At 44.2% G+C, this 24,534-nt stretch overlaps 1 protein-coding gene across 1 annotated transcript in view; it reads right to left on the bottom strand.

Moving 5' to 3' along the window:
- cd109 (CD109 molecule) overlaps positions 1 to 24,534 on the bottom strand; it is a 103,544-nt gene that overhangs the window by 59,398 nt on the left and 19,612 nt on the right. Inside the window, exons 6-17 of the mRNA XM_068045710.1 lie at positions 23,649 to 23,688; positions 21,325 to 21,412; positions 17,805 to 17,892; positions 15,904 to 16,105; positions 14,743 to 14,852; positions 13,247 to 13,504; positions 11,124 to 11,225; positions 10,964 to 11,026; positions 6,991 to 7,167; positions 6,197 to 6,349; positions 4,379 to 4,459; positions 3,952 to 4,006 (exon numbers count right to left, since the gene is read on the bottom strand). Of these exons, the coding sequence (XP_067901811.1) occupies positions 3,952 to 4,006; positions 4,379 to 4,459; positions 6,197 to 6,349; positions 6,991 to 7,167; positions 10,964 to 11,026; positions 11,124 to 11,225; positions 13,247 to 13,504; positions 14,743 to 14,852; positions 15,904 to 16,105; positions 17,805 to 17,892; positions 21,325 to 21,412; positions 23,649 to 23,688 (1,417 nt within the window). The remainder of the gene's footprint in view (positions 1 to 3,951; positions 4,007 to 4,378; positions 4,460 to 6,196; positions 6,350 to 6,990; positions 7,168 to 10,963; positions 11,027 to 11,123; positions 11,226 to 13,246; positions 13,505 to 14,742; positions 14,853 to 15,903; positions 16,106 to 17,804; positions 17,893 to 21,324; positions 21,413 to 23,648; positions 23,689 to 24,534) is intronic.

The raw sequence follows: 24,534 nt of genomic DNA, 5'->3' as shown, positions 1-24,534 counted from the left end.
GTCTCCTCTACATTGGGGAGACCAAGCGCAGACTGGGTGACCGCTTTGCGGAACATCTCCGCTCAGTCCGCAAGCAGGACCCTGAGCTTCCGGTTGCTTGCCATTTCAACACTCCCCCCTGCTCTCATGCTCACATCTCTGTCCTGGGATTGCTGCAGTGTTCCAGTGAACATCAACGCAAGCTCGAGGAACAGCATCTCATCTACCGATTAGGCACACTACAGACTGCCGGACTGAACATTGAGTTCAATAATTTCAGAGCATGACAGCCCCCCACTTTACTTTCATTTTTAGTCATTTTTAGTTATTTTTTCTTCCTTTTTTTTTGCATTCCTTTTTACATTTTTTACAATCTTTTTTTGCATTTATTTCATTTCATCTTAGTTTGTTCAGTTTGCTTACCCACTGTTTTTTTCAGGTTGTTTTTCTTCAGGTTTGCACTTGCTGATGTTCTATATTCAGTATATTCACACCTAATCTGTACTAATGCTTTGTCTTTCAAAACACCATTAACATATTGTTTGCCTTTGCTCCGTGACCTTTTGGTCAGCTATGTGGCCTGGTCCAATCTGCACCTTCTCCTTTGTTATCTCTTGCCCAACCCCCACCTCACTTGTTTATAATCTGTGACTTTTTTAATATTTGTCAGTTCCGAAGAAGGGTCACTGACCCGAAACGTTAACTCTGCTTCTCTTTCCACAGATGCTGCCAGACCTGCTGAGTGATTCCAGCATTTCTTGTTTTTGCTCCAAAAGTACTTTATTGGCCGTAAAACATTTTGGGATGTCCAATGGTTATGAAGGTGATATATGAGTACAAATCTTGTTTATTTTTCCCTTCATCTTATCAGCATACCCTTCTAATCATTTCTCTTTCATGGGTTTGTTTAGCTTCCTCTTAAAGGCATAGATGCTAAAACGCATCCATTTGTGCCAAATCTCTGGGGGTTCAACTAATCTCCGACAAAAGTCAAGTCAGGAGACAAGGTCAACCCTGCAAAAATTCAGGGCCATGAACTGCTGTTTCAGCAACAGCACTCAATGGTAACACCTCAGCCATTGGCAGGTAGATCAATTGATTTGCAAACTGCAATGACCAGCCAAAAGGAAGGACTGTGCAGCCAATCAAACCTCCATGCTTTTCTGTCTTGGCACCTCTCAGTAGAGGCATTAATCTGTCACTCAAATGAGTGTCACTGGTAAAATGCCACAAAAAAGAATTTCATACAAATACTTTAGAAAGAAAGACTTGCGTTTCTATAGCGCCTTTCATGATCTCAGGACATCCTAAAGTGCTTCACAACCAATGAAGTACTTTTGAAGCGCAGTCACTATTTTAATGCAGGAAACACGGCAGCCAATCAGCAATGGAATAATCTTTTTAGTGTTGTTGGTTGTCAGGATACCAGGGATAACTCCTCTGCTTTTCTTCAAATAGTGCCATGGGATCAACTTGAGAGGACAGACAGGGAGTCAGTGTCGCGCCTCATTCAGTTCTGATAAAGTGTTAACTCTGTTTCTCTCTCCACAGATGCTGCCAGACCTGCTGAGTATTTCCAGCACTTTCTGTTTTTATTTCAGATTTCCAGCATCCGCTGTATTTTGTTTTTATTGAATCAGTGTAGTGCCTCATTCAAAGGAGAGTACTTGCAGCAGTGCAGCATTCCCTCAGTACTGGCACAGGGAATGCTGACCCAGATTTTGTGCTCAAGTCTCTGGAATTAGGGCTTGAACCTATGGGCACAGACTCAGAGGTGAGACAGTTACCCACTGAGCCACGCTGACATCTTTATGATCAGGAAAATAATGCACAGTCTGATACCACCCCAAGTGAACTAAAATAGAGGAAATGCTGGCACTGTGATAATGTCATATTAACAAGCTTCACAGTGTGGACACTCTAGATCCTGTCTGTAGTTTCCCATTAAACTAGCAGTTACCTTTGGTCACTCAGGTTTTGGCTCAACATAAGGTTTTTTAAAAAAAAATTCTTCACTCACAAGTAACATTCTACCAAATTCACCTTCTGACCATGTTCTAACACTTTTAGCAGTCTCACTGCAGTATCTGATGATATTTCCCAAACACCTGGACAGAATGATGCAATTTCACTGACAAGTACCCTCGCTGGTTCATAGGAAATTCTTCTGATATTTTAAGACGCAAACCCCATTTTAGACGTCCCTTTGTTAAAATAGTGTGCAAAAAAACATTTTGTAAGGAGCTGTTACAGTGCCATAACTAGGTGCATAGTATTTACAGCACAGGAACAGGCCATTCAGCCCAACTGGTCTATGCTGGTGTTTATGCTCCATACAAGCCTCCTCCCACCCTACTTCATATTGTTCTAGTCCTTTCTCCCTCATGTACTTATCTGTTGGCCAGAACACTGGGAAAACTCCCCTGTTCTTCTTTGAAATAGTACCACACTACCTTTACCTCCAGCCAACAGAGTAGAAGAAACCTCAGGTTAACTTCACATCCGAAAGACCCACCACATTCAATAGCACACAAAGAGATTTGAAAGCAATAAAATGCATACTGGCTGGAAATTGTTTGAATAGGTAAAACCTAGTTCAAAAATACATCATTTTTTTTTAAAAACTACATACAACAATAAAACTAAATTATTGTCAAACAGGAATTTTGTGAAACAAGAAAACTGCTTTCAGCTTGTTCCTTTGCAATGCACAATTTATACTAACCTGGATTCTCTACATTATATTTAACCTCCAAACACAGGGGATAAGATACAGAAAAGCTTCTAATAAAGAACAAATATTTGGCCTATCCTTAAAAGCTCAGGGTTCTTTTGTGAATGAAGACAACAGCTGTATTTAGACAACTCAGTCACATTACTTATACAAACAGGGAGGTTTAATATCCTCTCCTAGTATAGAGCTTTCAAATTAAAAGCTTAATGGCTGTTAAAATAGGCTACACTGTTAGATAGATGCATTTACCAGTGCGGTAACAAAAAGGAATTAAAGACTGCAAAGAATTTGACTTATTGAATTATTCAAATGTTGAGGATCAAAACTCTTCAAGAGAATTGCTTTAATTCTGAAATATTTTCTTCACAAAATACTAATAAAAATAAATTGTTCTCATTTCATAGATTGATGACCTACACTGGCTCCCCGTCCAGCATTGCCACAAATGTAAAATTCTCATCCTTGGGTTCAGCTCCACCCATGGCTTTGCCCTTCTCTATATCTGTAACCTCCTTCAAGCCTTCATCCCCATGAGATCTCTGCACTCCTCCATTTCAGGCCTCTTGAGTACATTTCTTATTAAAACCAATAGTAAAAACCAATTCCACCCCCAAAACCTGAGATAAGATGTATAGATCCACAGTACTAGCTGCCACCTGATTTGTCAAGCTCCCCCCGAGAGCATGGGATATTTGGTGTCAGATGTGGAAAAATGTCACCCATGTGCAGCGCGGTGATGTTCTTACACTGTGCCTGGGACATTAAGTTGAGATGGAGCAGAGCTTTACACCCTATTTAACTGTGCAATACACGACTGAGACATATTAAGACAAAAATAAATGACAAATAGCCAAGGAAGGAATCCTTAGGAGATAAGGGTCACAGAGATAGGTTTTAAGAAACATCTTAAAGGAGGAGGAGAGGTTTAGGGAGGGAATTTCAGAGCGTGGAGTTTGGTGACTGAAAGTACAACCGCTAATGGTGGAATGAAGGAAATTGGGGGAATGCACAGAATTGGAGGAGCACAGTGATCGCTCAGAGGGCATCGATTTTCTTTTCCTTCAGTGTCTGTCAGGCACAGTACAGTATAAGATGGTCGATTGGTGAAAGATCAACTTCACCTGCTTTGTGCAGTGAGCAAGAATACTTGGCCTCCCAAGCCTTATGCCACTTTCGAATGAATCTCCATTTCCCAACAAACTGGGTTGTCTCTGAAATATTTCAGTGTTCATACTTACACATTGGCACACTGGGTGGAATATAAGCATCTGTTAAGACCAATAAACCATTGTCCTATTAACGAAAGGTCAGAAAAAGTTTCAGTTAGTATCTTTGTACGTGTGAATTTTGTATTTCTTCAAGGGCAGGACCGTTAGTGTTGGGGGAATTAGAACACAGTCAAATTTCATGTTACTGATCTCACCGTCGGGGTGCCAGATTTTCCATGACCCCTGCATCCTTCCTACTCTCGCATCACACTCTCATGACACCCTCCACACCCTCACCACACACTCCATCACAACATTCTCCTCACCCCTTTGTACCCTCCCCACCTCTCCGTCCACTCGCCACCTCTCCGCACCCTCCCTGCTTCACCACACCCTTTCCGCATTCTCTTTGCCTTATTCTGCACACTCCCCCACCCCTCCCTGAAGCCCTTCACACCTGAAATACATTGGCATAGAGATGCCATCCAACATCTGGTGCAATGTATTCTTTAGCAGCACTTTTTAACTCCTGGATAACCTGCAATTCAAAGGGAATAAAACAGTACGATCATCAAACCCCATTCCTCATTTAAGAATAAAATCACATCGCACTTTCTATCCCTGCAGCTGCTCCCCTGCTCTCATGTTCACATTTCTGTCCTGGGCCTGCTGTAGTGTTCTAGTGAAGCTCAACGCAAGCTCGAGGATCTCACCTTCTGATTAGGCACTCTACCTTAGGCCTTATGGACTCAACATTGAGTTCAACAATTTCACAGTATGACTTTTTTTATTTTTTTTTTAACCATGTTCCTGTCTTAAACTTGTTTTTCATGTTTTTGCTTTTGGACTGAGCTGCTCATTATTCTGCCATTAACACTCTCTCTGGACTAATGCTTTGACTTTTACTACAACTATTAGCACACCCTTTGCCTTTGTTCCATGATATTTAGATTTTAGATTTAGAGATACAGCACTGAAACAGGCCCTTTGGCCCACCGAGTCTGTGCCGACCATTAACCACCCATTTATACTAATCCGACACTAATCCCATATTTCTACCACATCCTCACCTGTCCCTATATTCCCCTACCACCTACCTATGCTAGGGTCAAAAGCATTTTGCTTTTACACTAGGAAGTATATGAGGGCAGATCCTTGGGGGATCCTCCAATGAACACAGCCCTGGTGAAATCATGGGCTAAATTTTCATCTCTTTCATTGTAGAATTCGTCCTATTTTATCCCAGTGTGGAATAAAAGTCGGGCGGGGTTGACAACAAGTGGTAGATCCGTTCTGTTAGATTGTCAACCCAGGGTGAAGATGAAAATCTACTTCCTTGGTGTAAAAGTATTCCACATTGCAGTGACTCAATCTCGCCTGCTCACACACCACCCTAACATGCTGAGATCTTAATGGTACCTTACTGTCTTGCACTAAATTACTTTGATGTGTATTAATTCCCCTGTGATTTATCCAAAGGTGTTTCTTATGATGAAGATTGCAAAGTGCCCTGGGCTGCTTTCGGTCCATGTCACTCATATGCTGTAAGAACAGGAGGAGGCCATTCAGCCTCTCCAGCCTGTTCCGCCATTCAGTTAGATCATGTTTGGTCTGTGTCTTAACTCCATCTACCTACCTTGGTCTGTAAGTCTTAATAGCCTTGCATAACAAAAAATCTGTTGATCTCAGTTTTGAAATTTTCAATTGATCCCCAACCTCAACAGCTTTTTGGGGGAGAGAGTTCCCGAGTTCCACTCCCCTTTGTGTGAAGAAATGCTTCCTGACATCACCCCAGAATGGCCTAGGTCTAATTTGAATGTTATGCGATGGGGTTTAATTGATTGTCTATATATTGATAACATATCGTGTAGTATTTTTAAAGATAGAATGTTTGCTCCATTTGTGAAGAAGACCTGTATTAACCTACTAATTACTTCAATACTTGGGAACAGTCTGTTCTTTTCCACTAGATGATGTGATAGGCTTGTGCATATATGGAAACAATAAAGGTTCATTTCTCTACAATCACTAGCCATTGGTTTGTGGCTTTCATGGAAAAATACACAGAATCGCAGAAGACGATTCCCAAAAACACTGAAGAAAATCCCATCTAATCAAAAAAGGAATTATTCTGGAACCACTAGCCTGTCCCTCTCTCTGACTTGTAGTTTTCTATTTGATAAATTGACTGCAGAAAGGCTAATGGCTATTGCTTAGCTGCTGTCAAATATTCACACCGATCAGGTTTCTCAAAGTTATTTTATTCGGCACTTACCATCTCCTCTGTAATGTCATTTCCTCCCTTAAGGAGCTGGACACTCTTGTCCACCACCAAGATCCCAACGAAGGAGCCATCTTCATTGGTGGACACACTGAGAGAGACATTATCAGCTGGCTTGGCTTGATTCTTGCTCCAGGACAATGAGGCCTGTACCGACCGAGGTAACCATTAAATTATCAGATACAACAACTTGCATTTATGTAGCGCCTTTAATTCAGTTAAACATCCCCAGGTGATTCAAAGGAACTTATCAGACAAAAATTGAAACCGAGTTACATAAGAAGACATTGGGACAGACGACCAAAAGCTTGGTCAATGAGATTTAAAACTAAAGCATATTCCAGATCTGAATACTTATGTACCAATGAAAACAGTTTGAAAGATAATTCAAGGACCTGGTGCTCTTGGTTAACTGAGCTGATTTGGAGGAATACTGGGAGTATCGAGAATGTAACAAAATCAGGAATGATTTGGACCAGAGACAATGCTCGTATATTAGATGCAAGAAAGACAACTGAGATGGTCTGGGCACATTTCAAAAATGGAAACAGCTGGAATATCTTTCAAGAGCCAGTCCACAGAGGCACAGGGAACAAGAAGCTGCTGAAGAACTAATTAGACAAAGTCTAGAGTGATTTGTCACAGGAAGGGATACAGATAACTGAAGCGGCCAAGTTAGTTCAGAACTGACAACAGTGGAGTCAATGCCGAGCTGACAGACAATGACTGCCTTGTCAGTACTTTCCTTCTCCCAAGAATAAATTTAAACAATTAATGAAATGTCTCACCTTATTTGCAAAGATGCCTTCCACATTCAGATCCAAAGCATCGCTAACAACCTGACCACCTTCTCGAATATAGTAGACGATGAGGCTTGCCAAAGGTGCCCAAGAAAGTTCCGGCATCAGTTGGAGTTTGGTCAAGTTGCTTTTGCCTGTGGCTACCGCCTGATTTCTTGACACCACCTGAGGGAGCAGACGAGAAAAGGACAGGTGAATAGATTTACTTCCAATTCACCTCAGTCTCAAGATTATAAAAGAACTGACCAATGTTCACCATATTCCACCAACTTACAGCATTTGAAACCAATTCACGAGTAAAGTTTTATAATTCAGCACTAAACAGCCAGGGCCCTCGAAATTCCCCTGAGTTCTGCCAGCTTCTAGCCGTAAATCCAGCAGGAGTTGGGTGGGACAGGGAGCAATGCAGCACGGTTTCTGGGATTTTCCAGAAGGGCAGAATATCGACCTGCCTCATTTAGAAACATAGAAACATAGAAAATAGGAGCAAGAGTAGGCCATTCGGCCCTTCGATCTTGCTCCGCCATTCGGCCCTTCGAGCTTGCTCCGCCATTCATTATGATCATGGCTGATCATCCAACTCAGTTGCCTGTTCCTGCTTTCGCCCCATACCCTTTGATCCCTTTAGACCCAAGAGCTATAACTAACTCCTTCTTGAAAATATACAATGTTTTTGCCTCAACTGCTTTCTGTGGTAGCGAATTCCACAGGCTCACCACTCTCTGGGTGTAGAAATTTCTCCTCATCTCAGTTATGAAAGGTTTACCCTGTATCCTTAGACTATCAATCCTGGTTCTGGACTCCCCCACCATTGGGAACATCCTTCCTACATCTACCCTGTCCAAAGCAAATGGCAGCCAACGTGGGTGGATCCAGGGGGTGGGTGTTATGAATGCTGGACTTTGTAAAATGATTATGTTGTTAAAAAATTGTGATGTTTAAAAGTTTAAGATGGTGTCTGGAAGGTCAGGTAACTTCACATCCACTCTATGAAAGGATAAGACAGAAGTCTTGGTTACCAGCACAACGGAGAACACAGATCAAAGCCTTATTTTTGAAAAAACAGAGACTGCAGGGGGAACCGCTGAAGAACAATGGGTTTCATCCTCCCAGTCTTTCTGGTCGTAAAAAATGGGGTCAGTGATTCTGGAGATGCAAATCTACCAAGCGGCTGTTAACACCTGGGAACAATGGAATGCCCAGGTGGCTCAGTGAAAAAACCCATTGTTCTTCAGCTGTTTCCCCTGCAGTCTCTGGACTTTGCATATTGGAACAGGATAATAAACTCTTGACCTGTGGTTCCAGATAAATTTAACAGATTTTCTGAAGGCAGAGAGGCTGTAAGAGAAGAAACCAGTGTCTGTGACCTCGAGAGAGAGAGAGAGGTAACAGCTGCTCTCGAAAGTGTGAGACAGTAAAGGGCTACAAAAACTTGAACCTGTTTTGAAAGCTGAAACTTGCGGAGAAGCAGGAGACCAGCAGGGATCACTAGGAATCGCCTTATTCCCAGGTCAGAAGTGCTCAGAGAAGTGAGTGAAGAGGAAACTAATTTTGAAAAGGTATGGGAGATCCAACCTATTGCAACTGGGAGGAATTTGGGACTTTTAACCACACAGATGTCACCATTGAAGAAGACTGTTTAACATATAAGTGTGGTGTGAGGTTTGAATAAGTTAAGAAAATACTTACTTTGTAATTTGGGGTTTCAGCTTCTTACAATGCACTATTTAGTTAATGAGGATTTCTTTTAGTTTGTCTGTTATAATAAATGTTTTAAAAGGTGAAATCTTGTCATGGTTTGAGGGTTTATATCTCGTATTTGTAACGATAACGGTCTCACTGAGGTCATAACAATGGGGACTTCATAAACCAGGAATTGTCAATCCTCAGGTTGCAGGGCAATTCAGGTGCAGCAACAATAACTTGCAATTAGATTGTGCCTTTATAATAGTAAAATGTCCCCAAGTCCTTCACAGTAGTGGCTATCAAACAAAATTTGACACCAAGCCACATAAGGAGATATTAGGATCGGTGACCAAAACCTTGGTCAGAGATAGGCTTTAAAGAGTCTCTTAAGGAAGAAGGAGAGGTAGAGAGGCAGGGAGGGAATTCTAGAGCTTATTGCCCAGGCAGCAGAAGGTATGGCCACCAATGGTGGAGCGATGAAGGATGAGAATTTTAAAATGAGACATTACCAGACTGCGAACCAAAGTACATTAGCAAGCAGAGTAGCAGGCAGTGAGGGATAGAGGGTGGATGTGAGCCAGCCAATCAGCACCAGTGTGATCAAGCAAAGTATGTAAAAATATACAAAAGCAAAATACTGCAGATGCTGGAAATCTGAAATAAAAACAGAAAATGTTGGAAATGCTCAGCAGGTCAGGCAGCATCTGTAGAGAGAGAAGCAGAGTTAACGCTTCCGTCCTGATGAAAGGTCATAGGCCTGCAGGTCAGTTATCAAGCAGATAGCCCCTCCCCCCAACCCTGTGCCCTTGAGATGGTCTCTCCTTGACGGTCTAGCCATGATGCTCCAGCTATTATGAGTGTGGGGCAGGTTAGTCGAAACAGTTGGTCTTTCCTGCCATGCCAATTTTGTACATTTTGGATCTCCCCAAAATCCAGAGATTTAACTAAAATGGTATCGGTTGCTTTTTTTTGGAGGGTTGTCACATACTTATTGTCCACGTACTCTGTGAACTTACTTATACACCTAACTCCAAGTATTACGTTTCCTTTCACCTTACTGTGGAATCAAACTGTTCACTTTACATGCACTGGTTGGTCTGACTGTGTGGAATCCAGGTAAAATCCTTTTGGTGGCACTTTGGCTACTGCTCATGTCTGAGTCAGACGGTTATGGATTTAAGACCGATTCTATGACTTGATCTTGGCTACAACCATTGCAACACCAAGGGAGTGCTACATTCTGTGAGGTGGCAGCCTAGGCAGGACATTAATGATCCCATGGGACCATTTAAAAAACAGGAGTTTCTGTGGGCTATGCTATCCAATCTTTCTCTCTTAGTCAACATCTTCATACGCAGATTAACTGGGCATTCACCATATTACTGTCAATGGGATCCTGCTGTGCACAAAATGGCCACCATGTATGTTAACATAATGCACTTTAACCACATTTGTTAACTATTTAAGATCTCTCTAAGAGGTGTGATGCCCTGCTGCATAAATAAAATAAAAACAGAAAGTGCTGGAAATACTTAGCAAGTCTGGCAGTATCTATGGAGACAGAAGCAGAGTTAGCGTTTCAGGTCAGTAACCTTTCATCAGAATTGGCAAAGGTTAGAAATGTAATAGGTTTCAAGCAGGTGAAGTGGGGGTGAGAGGGGGGTGTGGGGAAAGAGAACAAAAGGGAAGGTGTGTGATAGGGCAGAGGGCGGAGAGATTAACTGACAAGGAAGTCATGGGGCAAAGGCAAAGGGAGTGCTAATGGTGTGGTGACAGACAAAGCATTCGTGCAGAAAGAGTGTTAATGACAGAATAATGAACAGCTCTGTCCAAAAGCACAAACATGAAAAACCAAGTTTAAGGCAGGCGCATGGTTAAAAAAATGTTAAAACAAAATAAAACAATAATAAGATGGGCCAGTCATGGTCTGAAATTATTGAACTCAATGTTCAGTCCAGAAGGCTGTAGAGTGCCTAATCGGAAAATATGGTGCTGTTCCTCGAGCTTGAGTTGATGTTCACTGGAAAACTGCAGCAGGCTAAGGATAGAAATGTGGGCATGGGAGCAGGGTGGTGGATTGAAATGGCAAGCAACCGGAAGCTCGGGGGTTATTCTTTTGGACTGAGCGGAGGTGTTCTGCAAAGCAGCCGCCCAATCTGCGTTTGGTCTCCCCATTGTAGAGGCATTGTGAGCAGCAAATACAGTATACTAAATTGAAAGATAAATGAATCATTCCTTTCTCTTGTTTTAAATTATAAATTATTGATCAAATTACCTGATAGGTAATCTCATTCCATAACTCAGAACTTTCAATGGCAACATCAAATGGTAGCCCCACCTAGAAATGAACAAAGCTCGTTAACACACTTTAACATGGAGATTGACTGGATACATTTCCCTCTGATGATTTAATTACAAATGGTTACACGCATTACCTTGACAACAGAACTCTGCGTGTGGAGCTGGATGAAAGAACTCGTGGAAGACAGGACATCGCTGTTCACTCCAATCTGTCTCACCATTTTCTCAAACGTAACCTGTTGGGAATTTCAGCATCAACAGTCAGAACCCACTGCACAATGTGTACATATTCCACCTGTTTCTAAAGACCCAAATTCTACTGATGCCGCTTTATTCTTTACTGAGTGAATCAATGGACTGACCAAGGTGTAGAGTATTACATCTGACAATCCCTGCCTTGAAATCCTCTGGATTACGACTGAGGAATGCAGAATGCACAGTGTTAGCTTCTAACAGCTTAAAATAAATGGCAAGGGTGGGTGCAGTGGCTTTGGGTGATATCTTGACTCAATACTCAGGTAGAATTTTGCAAATTTGCATGTAACTTCATTTGTGATTACTTGAATCGTTATGAAATGAAGCAAATATTTAGAAATACTCGGTAACTTCTGTGTGTGCTTCTGTGTACCAGTACTGTGTGTATGTGTCCATGTGAGTGAATGTTTGTGTGAGTGTGTGTTTATGTGTGAGTGCATGTTTGAGCGTGTATGAATGTGTGAATGTGGATGTGTTGTGTTTTTATGTGTGTGTGTTTATGTGTTAGTGTGAAGATGTGTGTTTGTGTGAGTGTGTGTATATATGTGAGTGGGAGTGTGCGTGTGTATTGTTTGTATGTCAGTGTATATGTGAGTGAATGTTTGCTTGTGTGAGTGTGTATTTATGTAAGTGTGTGTATGTGTGTGTGAGTCAGTGTGTTATATTTGTGTGACAGTATGTGTGTTTTTGTGAATGGATGTGTGAGAGAGTGTGTGAGCGTGGGTATGAGTGTGTGTGTTTGTGTGAGTGTGTGTTTGCGTGAGTGTGTGTGTGAGTGTGATTCTGAGTGTGTGAGTGTGTGAGTGTGTGTGTGAGTGTGATTGTGTGAGTGTGTTTGTGAGAGTGTGTGTTTGTGTTAAAGGCCTGCTCAGGTCGGGAAAAAGAACCCGACCCGAACCCAACCAATCCACAGCGGGCCCGAGCCCAACCCAGCCCGAGTCCCTCCAATTTCACCCCGAGCCCAACCCGAACCAAGCCCGGCCCCACTCGTCCCGACCTGAGCCCGACCCAACGATCCCTTTACTTACCTTCCAACTGGGAACCTCCAGGAAGCTGCAGCGCATGCGTGATGACATCATAGTGACATCACTCGCTCACTGCGCAGACTCAGTTTCGTCCCGGACTACCAGCTCAGGTAAGTTTTTTTATTTTTAATACTTACCAGCAGAGCACTTACCGTGTGTGTCCGACCCGACCCGAACTGTGCACGACCTGGACTCGGCCCGACCCGACCCGAGCCCGACACATGTCGTTGGGTCCCGTCGGGTTCAGGTCGGGTAGCAAACCTTTAGTTTGTGTGAGTGTGTGTATTTTCTTTTGTTCATTCATGATTTGTGGGCGTCGCTGGCCAGGCCAGCATTTATTGACCATCCCTAATTGCCCTTGAGAAGGTGGTGGTGAGCTGCCTTATTGAACCACTGCAGTCCATGTGAGGTAAGTACAACCGCAGTGCTGTTGACCCAGCGAAGGTGAAGGAACAGCAATATAGTTCCAAGTCAGGATGGTGTGTGACTAGGAGGGGAACTTGCAGGTGGTGGTGTTCCCTTGCATTTGCTGCCCTTGTCCTTTAGTTGGTAGAGGTCGCAGGTTTAGAAGGTGCTGTCTAAGGAGACTTGGTGCATTGCTGCAGTGCATCTTGTAGATGGTACACACTGCTGCCACTGTATGTCGGTGGTGGAGGGAGTGAATGTTTGTAGCTGGGGTGCCAATCAAGCGGGCTGCTCTGTTCTGGATGGTGTCGAGCTTCCTGAGTGTTGTTGGAACTGCACCCATCCAGGCAAGTGGAGAGTATTCCATCACACTCCTGACTTGTGCCTTGTAGATGGTGGACAAGCTTTGGGGAGTCAGGAGGTGAGTTACTGGTCACAGGATTTCTAGCCTCTGACCTTGCATGTATGTGTGTGCGATTGTGTGAGTGTTTGTGTGAGTATGTGTTTGTGTAAGTGTATATGGTGTGTGTGCGATTGTGTGAGTGGTGTGTTTAGGAGGGTCTAGCCTCTACCTTTATCCATAAGTGCACACTGTTTGGCAACAACGGAAACTGAATCTTAAGAAATCCGCTCTCTGGAACAGTCATGTTGATGTTGTACGAGGATGTCTTCCAGACTTTGCTATCAACAATATCATGTTCTGCAGGTTCAGTTGTGACTGATGGATATGGACCAGATGGCTGGCTGTGGGTCTGCGATATGTGGACATTCAGAATGTTCTCCCTGTCTTGCGGTGTCAGTTTTCTGTGATCAGTACGTGTCACCTGAACCTTGAAATGAACAAGAGAAGCATTTAGCCCATTCCAGCAGAAACAAAAGCAACGACACAACTGACGTGACCAGCGTCCCCGGATTCTTTTGGGTGAAAGTATTTATAGATACCAGCAAAGGAAATTCACGCCACAATTAATTTTAATCAATAAAACCCAAAGAGCAAATTAAAAATAAATCTTATGACTCTACTGAGGTGTGAAACTAAATCTGCGTCTACCTTCTCAAAGGATGTTAAAGAATATCTGGTTATGCATTTCATTTGCTGTTTGTGGGAGCTTGCTGTGTACAAAATGGCAGCCACAATGGTTTACATAACAGCAGTGTGCACTTTAAAAGTAATCCAACTCTGTGAAGTGCATTGGGACATCCTGAAGACACGTAAAGTTCTAGACAAGGCCCACCACCACCTTCTCAGGGTATCTAGGGATGGGCAATAAATGCCAGCCTTGCCAGGAATGCCCACATCCCAAGAACGAATGAATGAAAGAACAATGCAATTTGGAACTGCCTGATATGACACTGAGCCATACAGAGTAGAATGATCCAAGAGTGGATGTTCAGTTTCTGCTGGCTTAATTGATATGAACAAGCGTCATAGCCCAACCGGAGCCATGGACTAGGAACGGGCAGGTCATGGGGGTGGAGTCAACAGAAAACATTAATCAGCAAAGACTCCTACAGTCCCTTGCCTCACCGCCCCTTCCCCAACCCACATCACCCCCTCCCCTCACCTTCCCCATCCATTACCCTCCCCACCTCTACCCCTCCCCCACCCCTACCCTCCGCACCACTCCCCCACTCCCCTACTCTCCTTCCCCCACACCCCCTACCCCACCCCTCCCCCACTCCCCATCCCCCACTTTTCCTACCCCACCCCTCCCCTTCCCCCACTCCCTTACTCCATCCATCCCTTCCCCACACTCTCTACCATTCCCCACCCCCTCTACCTCTTCCCACCCTCTTCCATACCCCTCTGTCTCAGCCGCTTCCCTCATCTTACCCACACATTCCCCTCCTCAACTCTCCCCCTCCCCCACCCTAACCTCTCCACCCCCTACCCCACCCATCCCCTCCCACTCCCCCTTCATCTGCACCCTTCCCTCTACCCCTTCATTCCACCAACACCAATCCTCCCCCTCTACTCCTCCAATCCCCTCCACCTCCACCCCTCCCTCTCCCCATACATCTCCACCTCCTCAGGCTGAGTTAGAATCAGTTCTCAGTGAGGACTTACGTTGGCCGTGAAGTTGAGAGGCGGCTTTAAGATTCGCTGATAGTTGAGTATCTCCAGCTTGTACCTCATGAACGAAACAGTGACATCTGCAACTGTGGACTGTATCACACCTGTGGTCACAAAGCAGGAGCTTTATTCACAGACAAACATTAAGCTGATCAAGCTGTCAGAGTTGAAATCACTCATTTTAATAGTTATTGATATTCCAACTCAGTCACAACATTGGACTAGTACAAAGCAAGATCCATAAACTGAATATTGTGTGCACTTTAACGCACAAGGACTCCAAAATGAAATCTATCCATTTGCTTTGATCAGGTTAACAAATACATTAAAACAACATACATATGGGGTTTCATATCAGCCTGTTGAGGGCAAGTTTAACTCTATCATTAGACCTGATTTGAGAAGTTACAGATTGTAACCCAACTACCCAACATTTACTTTGTTGCTGTTTTTGGGGACTTGCTTTTTGCAAACTGGCTGCTGCATTTCCCTACATTAACAAAAGAACCAGAGGCGACAAGGGGAAAACCTTTTTGATCCAACACATGATTCGAATTTGCAATGCACTGCCTGACAGAACAGTGAATATTGTAGCTTTCAAAAGGAAATTGGATAAATACTTGCAGAGGAGAAAATTTGTCGGGGTATGTGGATAGAGCAGGAGTTGGGACTAAATTGGATAGCTCTTTCAAAGGCGTGGCACAGGCATGATGGGCCAAATGGCCTCCTTCTGTGCTGTTATATTCTACAAACTGTACCCAAGGCTGAGTAGGAAGGACTGCAGAAATGTGAGCCTTTCATCTTGTAACTGAGGTATCTTAGAGTAGAACCTTTAGAGGCAGACAAGATCAGAAACATTTCATCAGGAATGTCACTTTAAATTATCAGAGTAAAGTAAGTGTTTGAGGTCTGGGATCTTTGGGACTGGGGAATAGAGAGGGTCCTTTCTGGTCTTATAGAGATCAATATTCCTATTGGTCACCTAGTTGGCTGGGTAGTAAGTCAGATGACACATCTAGAGGTCAGGTGGCATCCAAATAAACAGCTAATCACCTCATGGAGCAGGGGTGGGGGTGGGGGGGGATGCGTGGTCGTGAGTTCCAATGGTTGTACACAGTAAACACCATCATTTTGTGGTCACTTTATACTCCTTACCGGTGTGCGATTCTGTCACAGAAGCTTGGACTGTCAGTTGGTATGTCTGATCTCCGAACAGTTTTACTGAATGTTCGATCAGCGATTGGTATGACTGATTTGCAGGCAATGGATCGGTTAACCCCAGGAAGGCTCCATAAATATTAAGAAGGAACTCCTGAAGTTCGGTGAAAGGGAAGACGAAATGGGCAGTTCCACTTATCTGCAGAGGTGGATAAAGGGAAAGTTAATGCTCGCAGAATTAGATTTAACCGTTATCACTTTGCTACTAAATTGATGGTGGACCACTTTGTGATAAAACAAAGCATTTTAATTTATTAAAAACTGTGGTATTGGTTTTGTCCCTTCAATCGGTACATATGCGGGTTGGGAATTCAAGCTCATTCACAGAAAATGGCACAGATTATTCCCACATTCACTAGCGAGGCTAATTTGCTAAAAACAAAGGCTCATTAAACCTTTCATTGCAGAATCTTACAGAACAGAAGGAGGCCATTCAGCCCACTGCTCCCATTGGCTGTTTTGGAAGAGCTATCCAATTAGTGCACACACCCCTGTCCAAGGCCAGGACTGACCTCACAGGTGGATGTAAAAGATCCCGTGGCCCTTTTCCAAAGAAAAGCAGGAGAGTTTTCCCCTGTGCCTTGGCCAATAACTAAGACACAGACTATCTGGTCATTATCACATTGCTGTTTGTGGGAGCTTGCTGTGTGCAAATTGGCTGCTAGTTTTCCCAGATTACAATAGTCACCGCATTTCAAAAGTACTTCATTAACTGTAAAACACTTTGGGACGTCCTGAGGTCAGGTTGCTGTATAATTACAAGTCTTTGTTTTGCTCCTTTCTATGTATAGAGACTCCTATTGAGAGATATATGAGTGTGAGCTGGGATGTCAGGCGAATACAGGATCAGTTTGAGGTATGACTGGGTGGTCTGCTCTCGTTCGACGTCTTGCTCACACTTGAACGATGAAGGGAGAACAAATCTAGGGGTCATAAGTATAAGGCAGTCACTATTAAATCTGATTAGGAATTCAGGAGAAACTTTTTTGCCCAGAGAGTGGTGAGAATATGGAACTTGCTGCCACAGGGAGTGGTTGAGGTGTACAGCATATATTTATTTAAGGGGAAGCTGGATAAACACATGAGGAACAAAGAAATAAAAGGATATTCTGATAGAGTTAGGAACATAGGAGCAGGAGTAGAGCATTCAGCACATTGAGCCTGCCCTGCCATTCATTACGATCATGGCTGATCATCCATTTCAATGCCTTTTTCCCACACTATCCTCATGTCCCCTTATGTCATTTGTATTTAGAAATCTGTCAAGCTCTGCTTTAAACATATGACTGAGCTTCCACAGCCCTCTGGGAGTAGAGAATTCCAAAGATTCACAACCCTCTGAGTAAAGAAATTTCTTCTCATCTCTGTCCTAAGTAGCTTCCCCCTTTATTTTGAAATTATGTCCCCTGATTCTAGACTCCCCAACCAGGGGAAACATGTTACCTGCATCCACCCTGTCTATCCCTTTATGTATTTTGTAGGTTTCAATGAGATCACCTCTCATTCTTCAAAACTCAAGAGAATACAGGCCCACTTTCCCCACTCTCTCTTCATAGGACAGTCCAGCCATGCCGGTGAGTTAGATGAAGTAGAATGGGAAGAGGCTCGTGTGGAGCATAAGCACTAGCATAGACCAGACCAGTGGGTTGAATGGTCTGTTTCTGTGCTGTACATTCTATGTAATGACCATTTAGTTAACGGCAAAGAGGGAAACCAACACATATGGAGATGCTTTTCCAAGTAAGTTGTGATAGGAGAGAAGGAAACTGAAGGGGAAGGGGGTGGGGGCTTCAGGGGGCAGTGGGGGAGGGAAGAAATAGAAGTAACTTCAAAAGTACCTCAAAGGTTTTGTTCATCGTTGATGAGATAGGTGATAAGGATATGGTGACTGTCACATTTCCTTTCACGGGTTTTCCATACAGGTATCTGAAAAGGAACAAGATTTGAAGAATACCATACAATTACAGGGACAGTGAACCTAAATTCTGCTGCAACGGCCTCTAGATTCACCAGAGTCAAATTGGTTCACAATCCTGCAGATTGCTATATGTGATTCTACCATGAGAAGTCCTTAGATAAAAGGGGTATTTTTTGATGAAGGTTTTTTGTAAACTACCTCACCGAGGTGCAACCTCCTGACTGAGGTACTTTTGAGTGTCCTCCTCAACTTGCTCATTATTCATGAGTATCAGCAAGCTCTTCCACTACCTGTGCAATCACAGAGCAAGCCTATGCTCTCTCCAAGTGGGCTTGTTCTTCCATTGGTTCTCAGCACTAGGGCAATGCTGACAAGGTACTAGTCTGCATTTATTACCGGTCCCCAGTTTCTCCAAGGAGGTGATGCTGGTAAGCTTTGTCCTTGAATGGCTGCTGTCGAACTTTTCATAGAAACATAGAAAATAGGAGCAGGAGTAGGCCATTCGGCTCTTCGAGTCTGCTCCGCCATTCGTTATGGTCATGGCTGATCATCCAACTCAGTAACCTGTTCCCGCTTTCGCCCCATACCCTTTGATCCCTTTAGACCCAAGAGTTATATCTAACTCCTTCTTGAAAACATACAATGTTTTGGCCTCAATAGCAATTGTTTCTGTAACTGTTTCACTTACTGTAGAAGCTGTTGAAAAGGTAACCACGTGGCTAGTACAGAGTGTATAGGTGGCAGTTCTATTCCCTGAAGGATAGTGAATTATAGAATCACAGAAATTTACAGCACTGAAGGAGGCCATTCGGTCTTTTGTGTCCGTGATAGCCAAAAGGTAGCCATCCCACTTTCTGGCTTTTGGTTCACAGGTTATGTCATTTCAAGTGCATATCCAAGTACTTTATAAATGTTATGAGGGTTTCTGATTCTATCACCCATTCAGGCAGTGAGTTCCAGACCCCCACTATCATCTGGGTGAAAAACATTCCTCTCGAATCCCTTCCAAACCACCTATCTCTTACCCGAAATCTATGCCTCCTGGTTATGGACCCCTCAACCAAGGGGAATAGGGCCTTCCTATTCATTCTATCTAGACCTCCCATAATTTGACACACTTCAATTAGGTCTCCCCTCAGCTTCCTCTGTTCCAAAGAAAACAACCCTAGCCCATCCAAAATAAAAACAAGAAATGCTGGAACCACTCAGCAGGTCTGGCAGCATCTGTGGAAAGAGAAGCAGAGTTAACGTTTCGGGTCAGTGACCCTTCTTCGGAACTGACAAATATTAGAAATGTCACAGGTTATAAGCAAGTGAGGTGGGGGTGGGGCAAGAGATAACAAAGGAGAAGGTGTAGATTGGACAAGGCCACATAGCTGACCAAAAGTTCATGGAGCAAAGCTTTGAGGAACGCCTAGCCTATCCAATCTTTCCTCATAACTAAAATTCTCCAGTCCAGGCAACAAATCCTCATAAATCTCCTCTGTGCCCTCTAGTGCAGTCACATCTTTTCAACTGTGTGTTATGATCCTGCAGTTTTTTATTTCCGGGAAGTCTGCGGTGTGCCTTTAAGGCTGTAACAGGATCAGTACTGCTTTAAGTCAGCAAGCTCCAGAGACTGAGTCAAAGAATGCATTCTCGTTGCTGTAGGATACAGTCACTCAGAGACTGAGGATCAAGAGATATACTGTTGCCGACTGACATTTGAAACTAGATGAAAAATAGGCTTTTGGATACATAGAGGAAAGAAAGCTCTCTCTCAGTTTATTTAAACCCTATTTATTATACTCTCAGAATTCTGATATCAAGCCAGATTAATTTCTTAAAAGAAAATAACCAATTCCTTTAACTACTGAACTGAAATTGTTGAAATTCATCGCTGGAAAAGAAGAGCATCAATTCGACTGCTGAATTAGACTACGGACTGTTCTACTGTTGAAGAACCTTTTTTCCCCATTGGACGGCTGTAAGGACTTCAAGCAACCTTGGGCTATTCCACATTGGAAGATTTCACTTCAGCAGCAGCGTAAATATGCAACGGCACTAATGTTTCCATTTTACATGCTGTTTATATCTTAGTACTGTTTAAGAATTTAGTTTTTCTAATTAAACAGTTAATTTGTTGATCTAAAGGCACCTGGTTTGGTTAGCCTCATTCGGGGCTTCATAGATGGTCCAATTTGGCTGGGTCTTTCTTTAATTTGGAAAGTTTAAAAATGATATGTTAGGTGATCTGTGCAGATGCGTTTCTCCCACCACAATCAGAATTGTATATTTTGATTGGGGACTTTGACTTGAGCGGCTGGTCGTAACAAATGTGGTGACCCGAACTGCATGCAGGACTCCACCTGTGGCCTAACCAGTGTTTTATACAGTTGGGTGAAGCAGTTGATTTCTTATTATAATCCAGTGACTTTTGTGGACATTTATTTTTGCAGTTGCTGCTAGCCCAGATTTATTAAAATCAATTTTATAACTTTCCATTGTGGAATCAAACTCATGACTTCTATCACTACGACACTACTGTTTCACAAAGGGGTGAGTAGGCTGCAATCAGATGGGAACATTGAGGAGGTCAACTGCGTGTGTTCCAACTGCTACCAAGGCTGAAATCAGCAAACTCGGCAAATATCAGGGATTGAACACAAATCACTAAAAACCAGTGCACAGGAACAAAAAAAGTAATCAAAAAGGCTCATGGAATGTTGGCCATTATCTCAAGGGGCTGGAATACAAAGTGAGGAAGTGATGCTACAGTCGTGCACAGCTTTGGTCAGACCCCATTTGGAGAACTGCACTTCAGGAAGGATATATTGGCTTTGGAGAGGGTGCCGTGCGGGTTCACCAGGGGATTAAAGGGTTAAATTATGAGGACCAGTTGCATGGACTAGGCCTGCATTCCTGTAAATGAAGGAGTGATTTGATTGAGGTTTTAACATGATTAAAAGGAGAGGATAGATAACAGTATAACTGTTTCCTCTGGTGAGAGGGGTGGAGTCTAAAGCAAAAGGCCATAACCTTAAAATTAGAGCTAAAATTAACTCTCTCTGTGGACGCTGGAGGACAATTAAAATTTGCAAGGCCCAGATCAACTGATTTTTGTTGGGTGTGGGTATCGAGGGATATAGAATCGAGACAGGTAAATGCAGTTGACGTACAGATCATCCCAGATCTAATTGAATGGCGGAACAGGCTGAGGGGCTGAATGGCCTCCTGCTGTCCCTACATTCCTGTGAATCCAGTATCTTCCTGGTCATTGCAGTTCACTGGAGAAACTCTCTTGGGAGCCAGATCCAAAACACAGATTATTGGAGCTAAGCTTCTCCTGGTCTCAGCCTGAGTCCCAGGCTTCTTCCACTGGCCTAGGCCGAGCCAAACAATCCACTATTTTGTTATCCTTTGGTCAGCACACATCTATTTTCATGCTCTGAATGACTCACCGTGCAGTAACAGTTCCGGTTATATTCGCTTCATCGAGTGGAAGATACACAGATGATGTGTTGATCGAAACTTCAAATCGAGAGAACACTGAAATTGCAAACCAACATCAGCAAATTGAACTCAATTGATATGTTAGGTAGAAAGAAACTATTTCCTCGGGTGCAATAATCGAGAACAAGGGGCCATAACCTTAAAATTAGAGCTAGGCTGTTCAGCAGTGACGTCAGGAAGCACTTCGTCTTACAAAGATTAGTGGAAATCTGGAACGCTCTCTTCCAAAAACTGGTGACGCTTGGGGTTAATTGAAATTTTCAAAACTGAGATTGATAGATTTTTTGTTTGGTAAAGGTATTAAGGGTTACAGAACTAAGGCGTGTAAATGGAGTTCAGATACCGTTCAGCCATGATCAAACTGAATGACCAAACAGTCTCCTCCTGTTCCTATGTTGCTAGAAATTAGTCTGAGGCCGGCCCTAACTCAGAGGTACAAGAAATTGCACTCTGTCCGTGTTTAATCTTGCGCGGATAGACGTTTGCCACTGATTCTCATGACCCGTGAGAATGCCAAGTGTAAATGCATCCTCCCTGCTCACACAGAAGAAAAGGGCAGTCTAATAACAGCTATAACTAAAGGACAGCAAGTGTACCATTCCGAATGGGTGGGCAGTGCTTGCTCATGCAAGAGTAATCCATGTAGAGGAGTCTAAACTCGGGATCATAATTGTAAGACAACCACCAATAAATCTACAAAGTGATTATTGACAACGCAGCCCGTCGCAGACGTCATCAGACTGCGCCAACCTGCGCACATGCACAGACGGGCTCCTGCTCTCTACGCAGACGCTGCGTTCCGCACTGCCAGGACTTGTTGGCGCATGTGCAGATGATATCATCGCGTAACGCGGGCAGAGAGTGGGGGTGGAGGAGCGGGAAGAGAGCGGGGGCAGGATAGGGGAGCGGGAAGAGAGTGGGGTGGGGAAGTGGGGGAGCGGGAAGAGAGGGGGGTGGGGTGTGGGGAAGCGGGAAGAGAGCGGGGGTGGGGGAGCGGGAAGAAAGTGGGGTGGGGGAGTCGGGGAGCAGGAAGAGAGTGGGGGTGGGGGTGTGGGGGAGCGGGAAGAGAGTGGGGTGGGGGAGTTGGGGAGCGGGAAGAGAGTGGGGTGGGGGAGCGGGAAGAGAGCGGGGGTGGGGGGATGGGGGAGCAGGGAGAGAGCGGGGGTGGGCGAGCGGGCAGAAAGTGGGGTGGGGGGGGTGGGGGAGCGGGAAGAGAGTGCCCAAAGACCTTGGTGGTGGCGGGTGCGTTCTCCTCCTTCCCCACCCCCCCCCCGCCCGCTCTCTTCCCTCCTCCCCCCCCGCCCACTCTCTCCCTCCCCATCCTGCTTGCTCTCTCCCTCCGGCCATTGTTTGCAGCCATGTGTTTAAGTTGCCTTTGTGCGATTATTTGAGCAGCGCCATCTTTAATCCTGGCAGCTGCCTGACCTCGCAGACTGAGATATTTTAGTGGATCAGGCTGCATTTGTGCATGTGCCATTGCAGCGCCACCTAGTGGTTGAATTGTCAGCAAACGTAGCCATAAATCTAATAAGGAATTCAGGAGAAACTTCTTTACTCAGTGAATGGTTAGAATGTGCAATACGCGACCACATGGAGTAGTTGAGGCAAATAGCATAGATACATTCCTTCTTCTTAGGCAGTCCCTCAGGAACGAGGATGACTTTCTTCCACTCCAGGGTTGTGGGTCCTTAGGTGACTGAATAGTCCAATTCTGGATCTGCACCACCCACTCTGCCACAGGTGGGGCAGCTGGTGTTTGGTGAGGCGAGTGAATGGGATGCTCGAATTTCCAAACCAAGGTAGAGATGCATTTAATGAGAGGCTAGATACCTAGATGAGGGAGAGAGGGATGGAAGGATTTTCTTTTTTTCATTCTTGGGATGTTGGCATTGCTGACCAGACCAGTATTTATTTCCCATCCCTAATTACCATTGAGAAGGTGGTGGTGAGCCGCCTTCTTGAACCACTGCAGTCCATGTCAGGTAGGTACACCCACAGTGCTGTTAGAAAGGGAGTTCCAGGATTTTGACCCAGTGACAGTGAAGGAACGGCGATATAGTTCCAAGTCAGGATGGTGTGTGGCTTGGAGGGGAACTTGCAGATGGTGATGTTCCCATGCGCATGCTACCCTTGTCCTTCTATGCTGATAGGGTTAGGTGAGGTAGGGTGGGAGGTGACTCGTGTGAAGCACAAACACTGGCATAGACATGTAGGGTCAAATAGCCTGCTTCTGTGCTGTTCATTCTATGCAAAAAGATCAGAAGTTACTTACCATACTCCGCAACAGTGAAAGTTTTTTCCCGTTGTTCACCCTGTAATAGAATAACAAAGCTAACATATCCAGTATGAGATTTTACAGAGGCTTAAAACTCCATAATACCAGATCCCCTCCCCCACCACTCACCTACTGAACAGTAACTTTCACCCACAGTTAACATAGGGTTACCAGCTCTCCAGGATTGTCCTAGACCACAAACATTTTGGACATTGTTGCAAGTAGCACCCAAGAGTAAAATTATCATAGGGTCGTTTTTAAAAAAAAGGGTCCTTTTGAAACACTTGGGCTTGTTAGTTATAAAACTACTGGAGATTGGGGATAAAGGCAGATGACTCGACAGGGCAAGTTGGACTTGGGAAATTCAGTGATAAAACCAAAATGTTTGTGACCTTAAGGTTTTGCCAATGGGCATTTCATCATGTTGTAAGACAGTTTGTAGCAGTCAAACCTGATAAACCTGTCTTTCAAAACTGCATTTTCGGGATCTGGGTATCACTGGTAAGGCTGGCATTTGTTGCCCATCTCTAATTGCCCTTTGAGAAGAAGGTTGTGAGCTGCCTGCAGTCCATGTGGGGTAGGTGTTCCCACCGTGCTATTTGGGAGGAAGTTCCAAGATTTTGACTCAGCAACGATGTATTTTTGATGTTAGCTAGAGCAGGGAGGGACACAGGTAGGAATGATGGTGGTCACCAACATCTAGTTAACTTGGGCCGGAATTTTATGCTGCCCCAGCGGGTCGGATGGTGGCTTAGGAGCGGCGTAAAATTGAGCATCAGGCTCTGGGAGGCCTAACCGCCCCGATTCTGCCTCCGACCAAGTTTATGGAGGTCCAGCGTGGGGGGGGTGGGCGGGGCGTGAGAAGTGGCCCGCCTGCCCGAGG

This window comes from Heterodontus francisci, chromosome 13, assembly GCF_036365525.1.
Source record: "Heterodontus francisci isolate sHetFra1 chromosome 13, sHetFra1.hap1, whole genome shotgun sequence".
In the NCBI taxonomy this organism is placed as follows: Eukaryota; Metazoa; Chordata; class Chondrichthyes; order Heterodontiformes; family Heterodontidae; genus Heterodontus; species Heterodontus francisci.
Note: the sequence above shows the minus strand (reverse complement) of the source record. Positions and strands in the feature narration are given on the sequence as shown.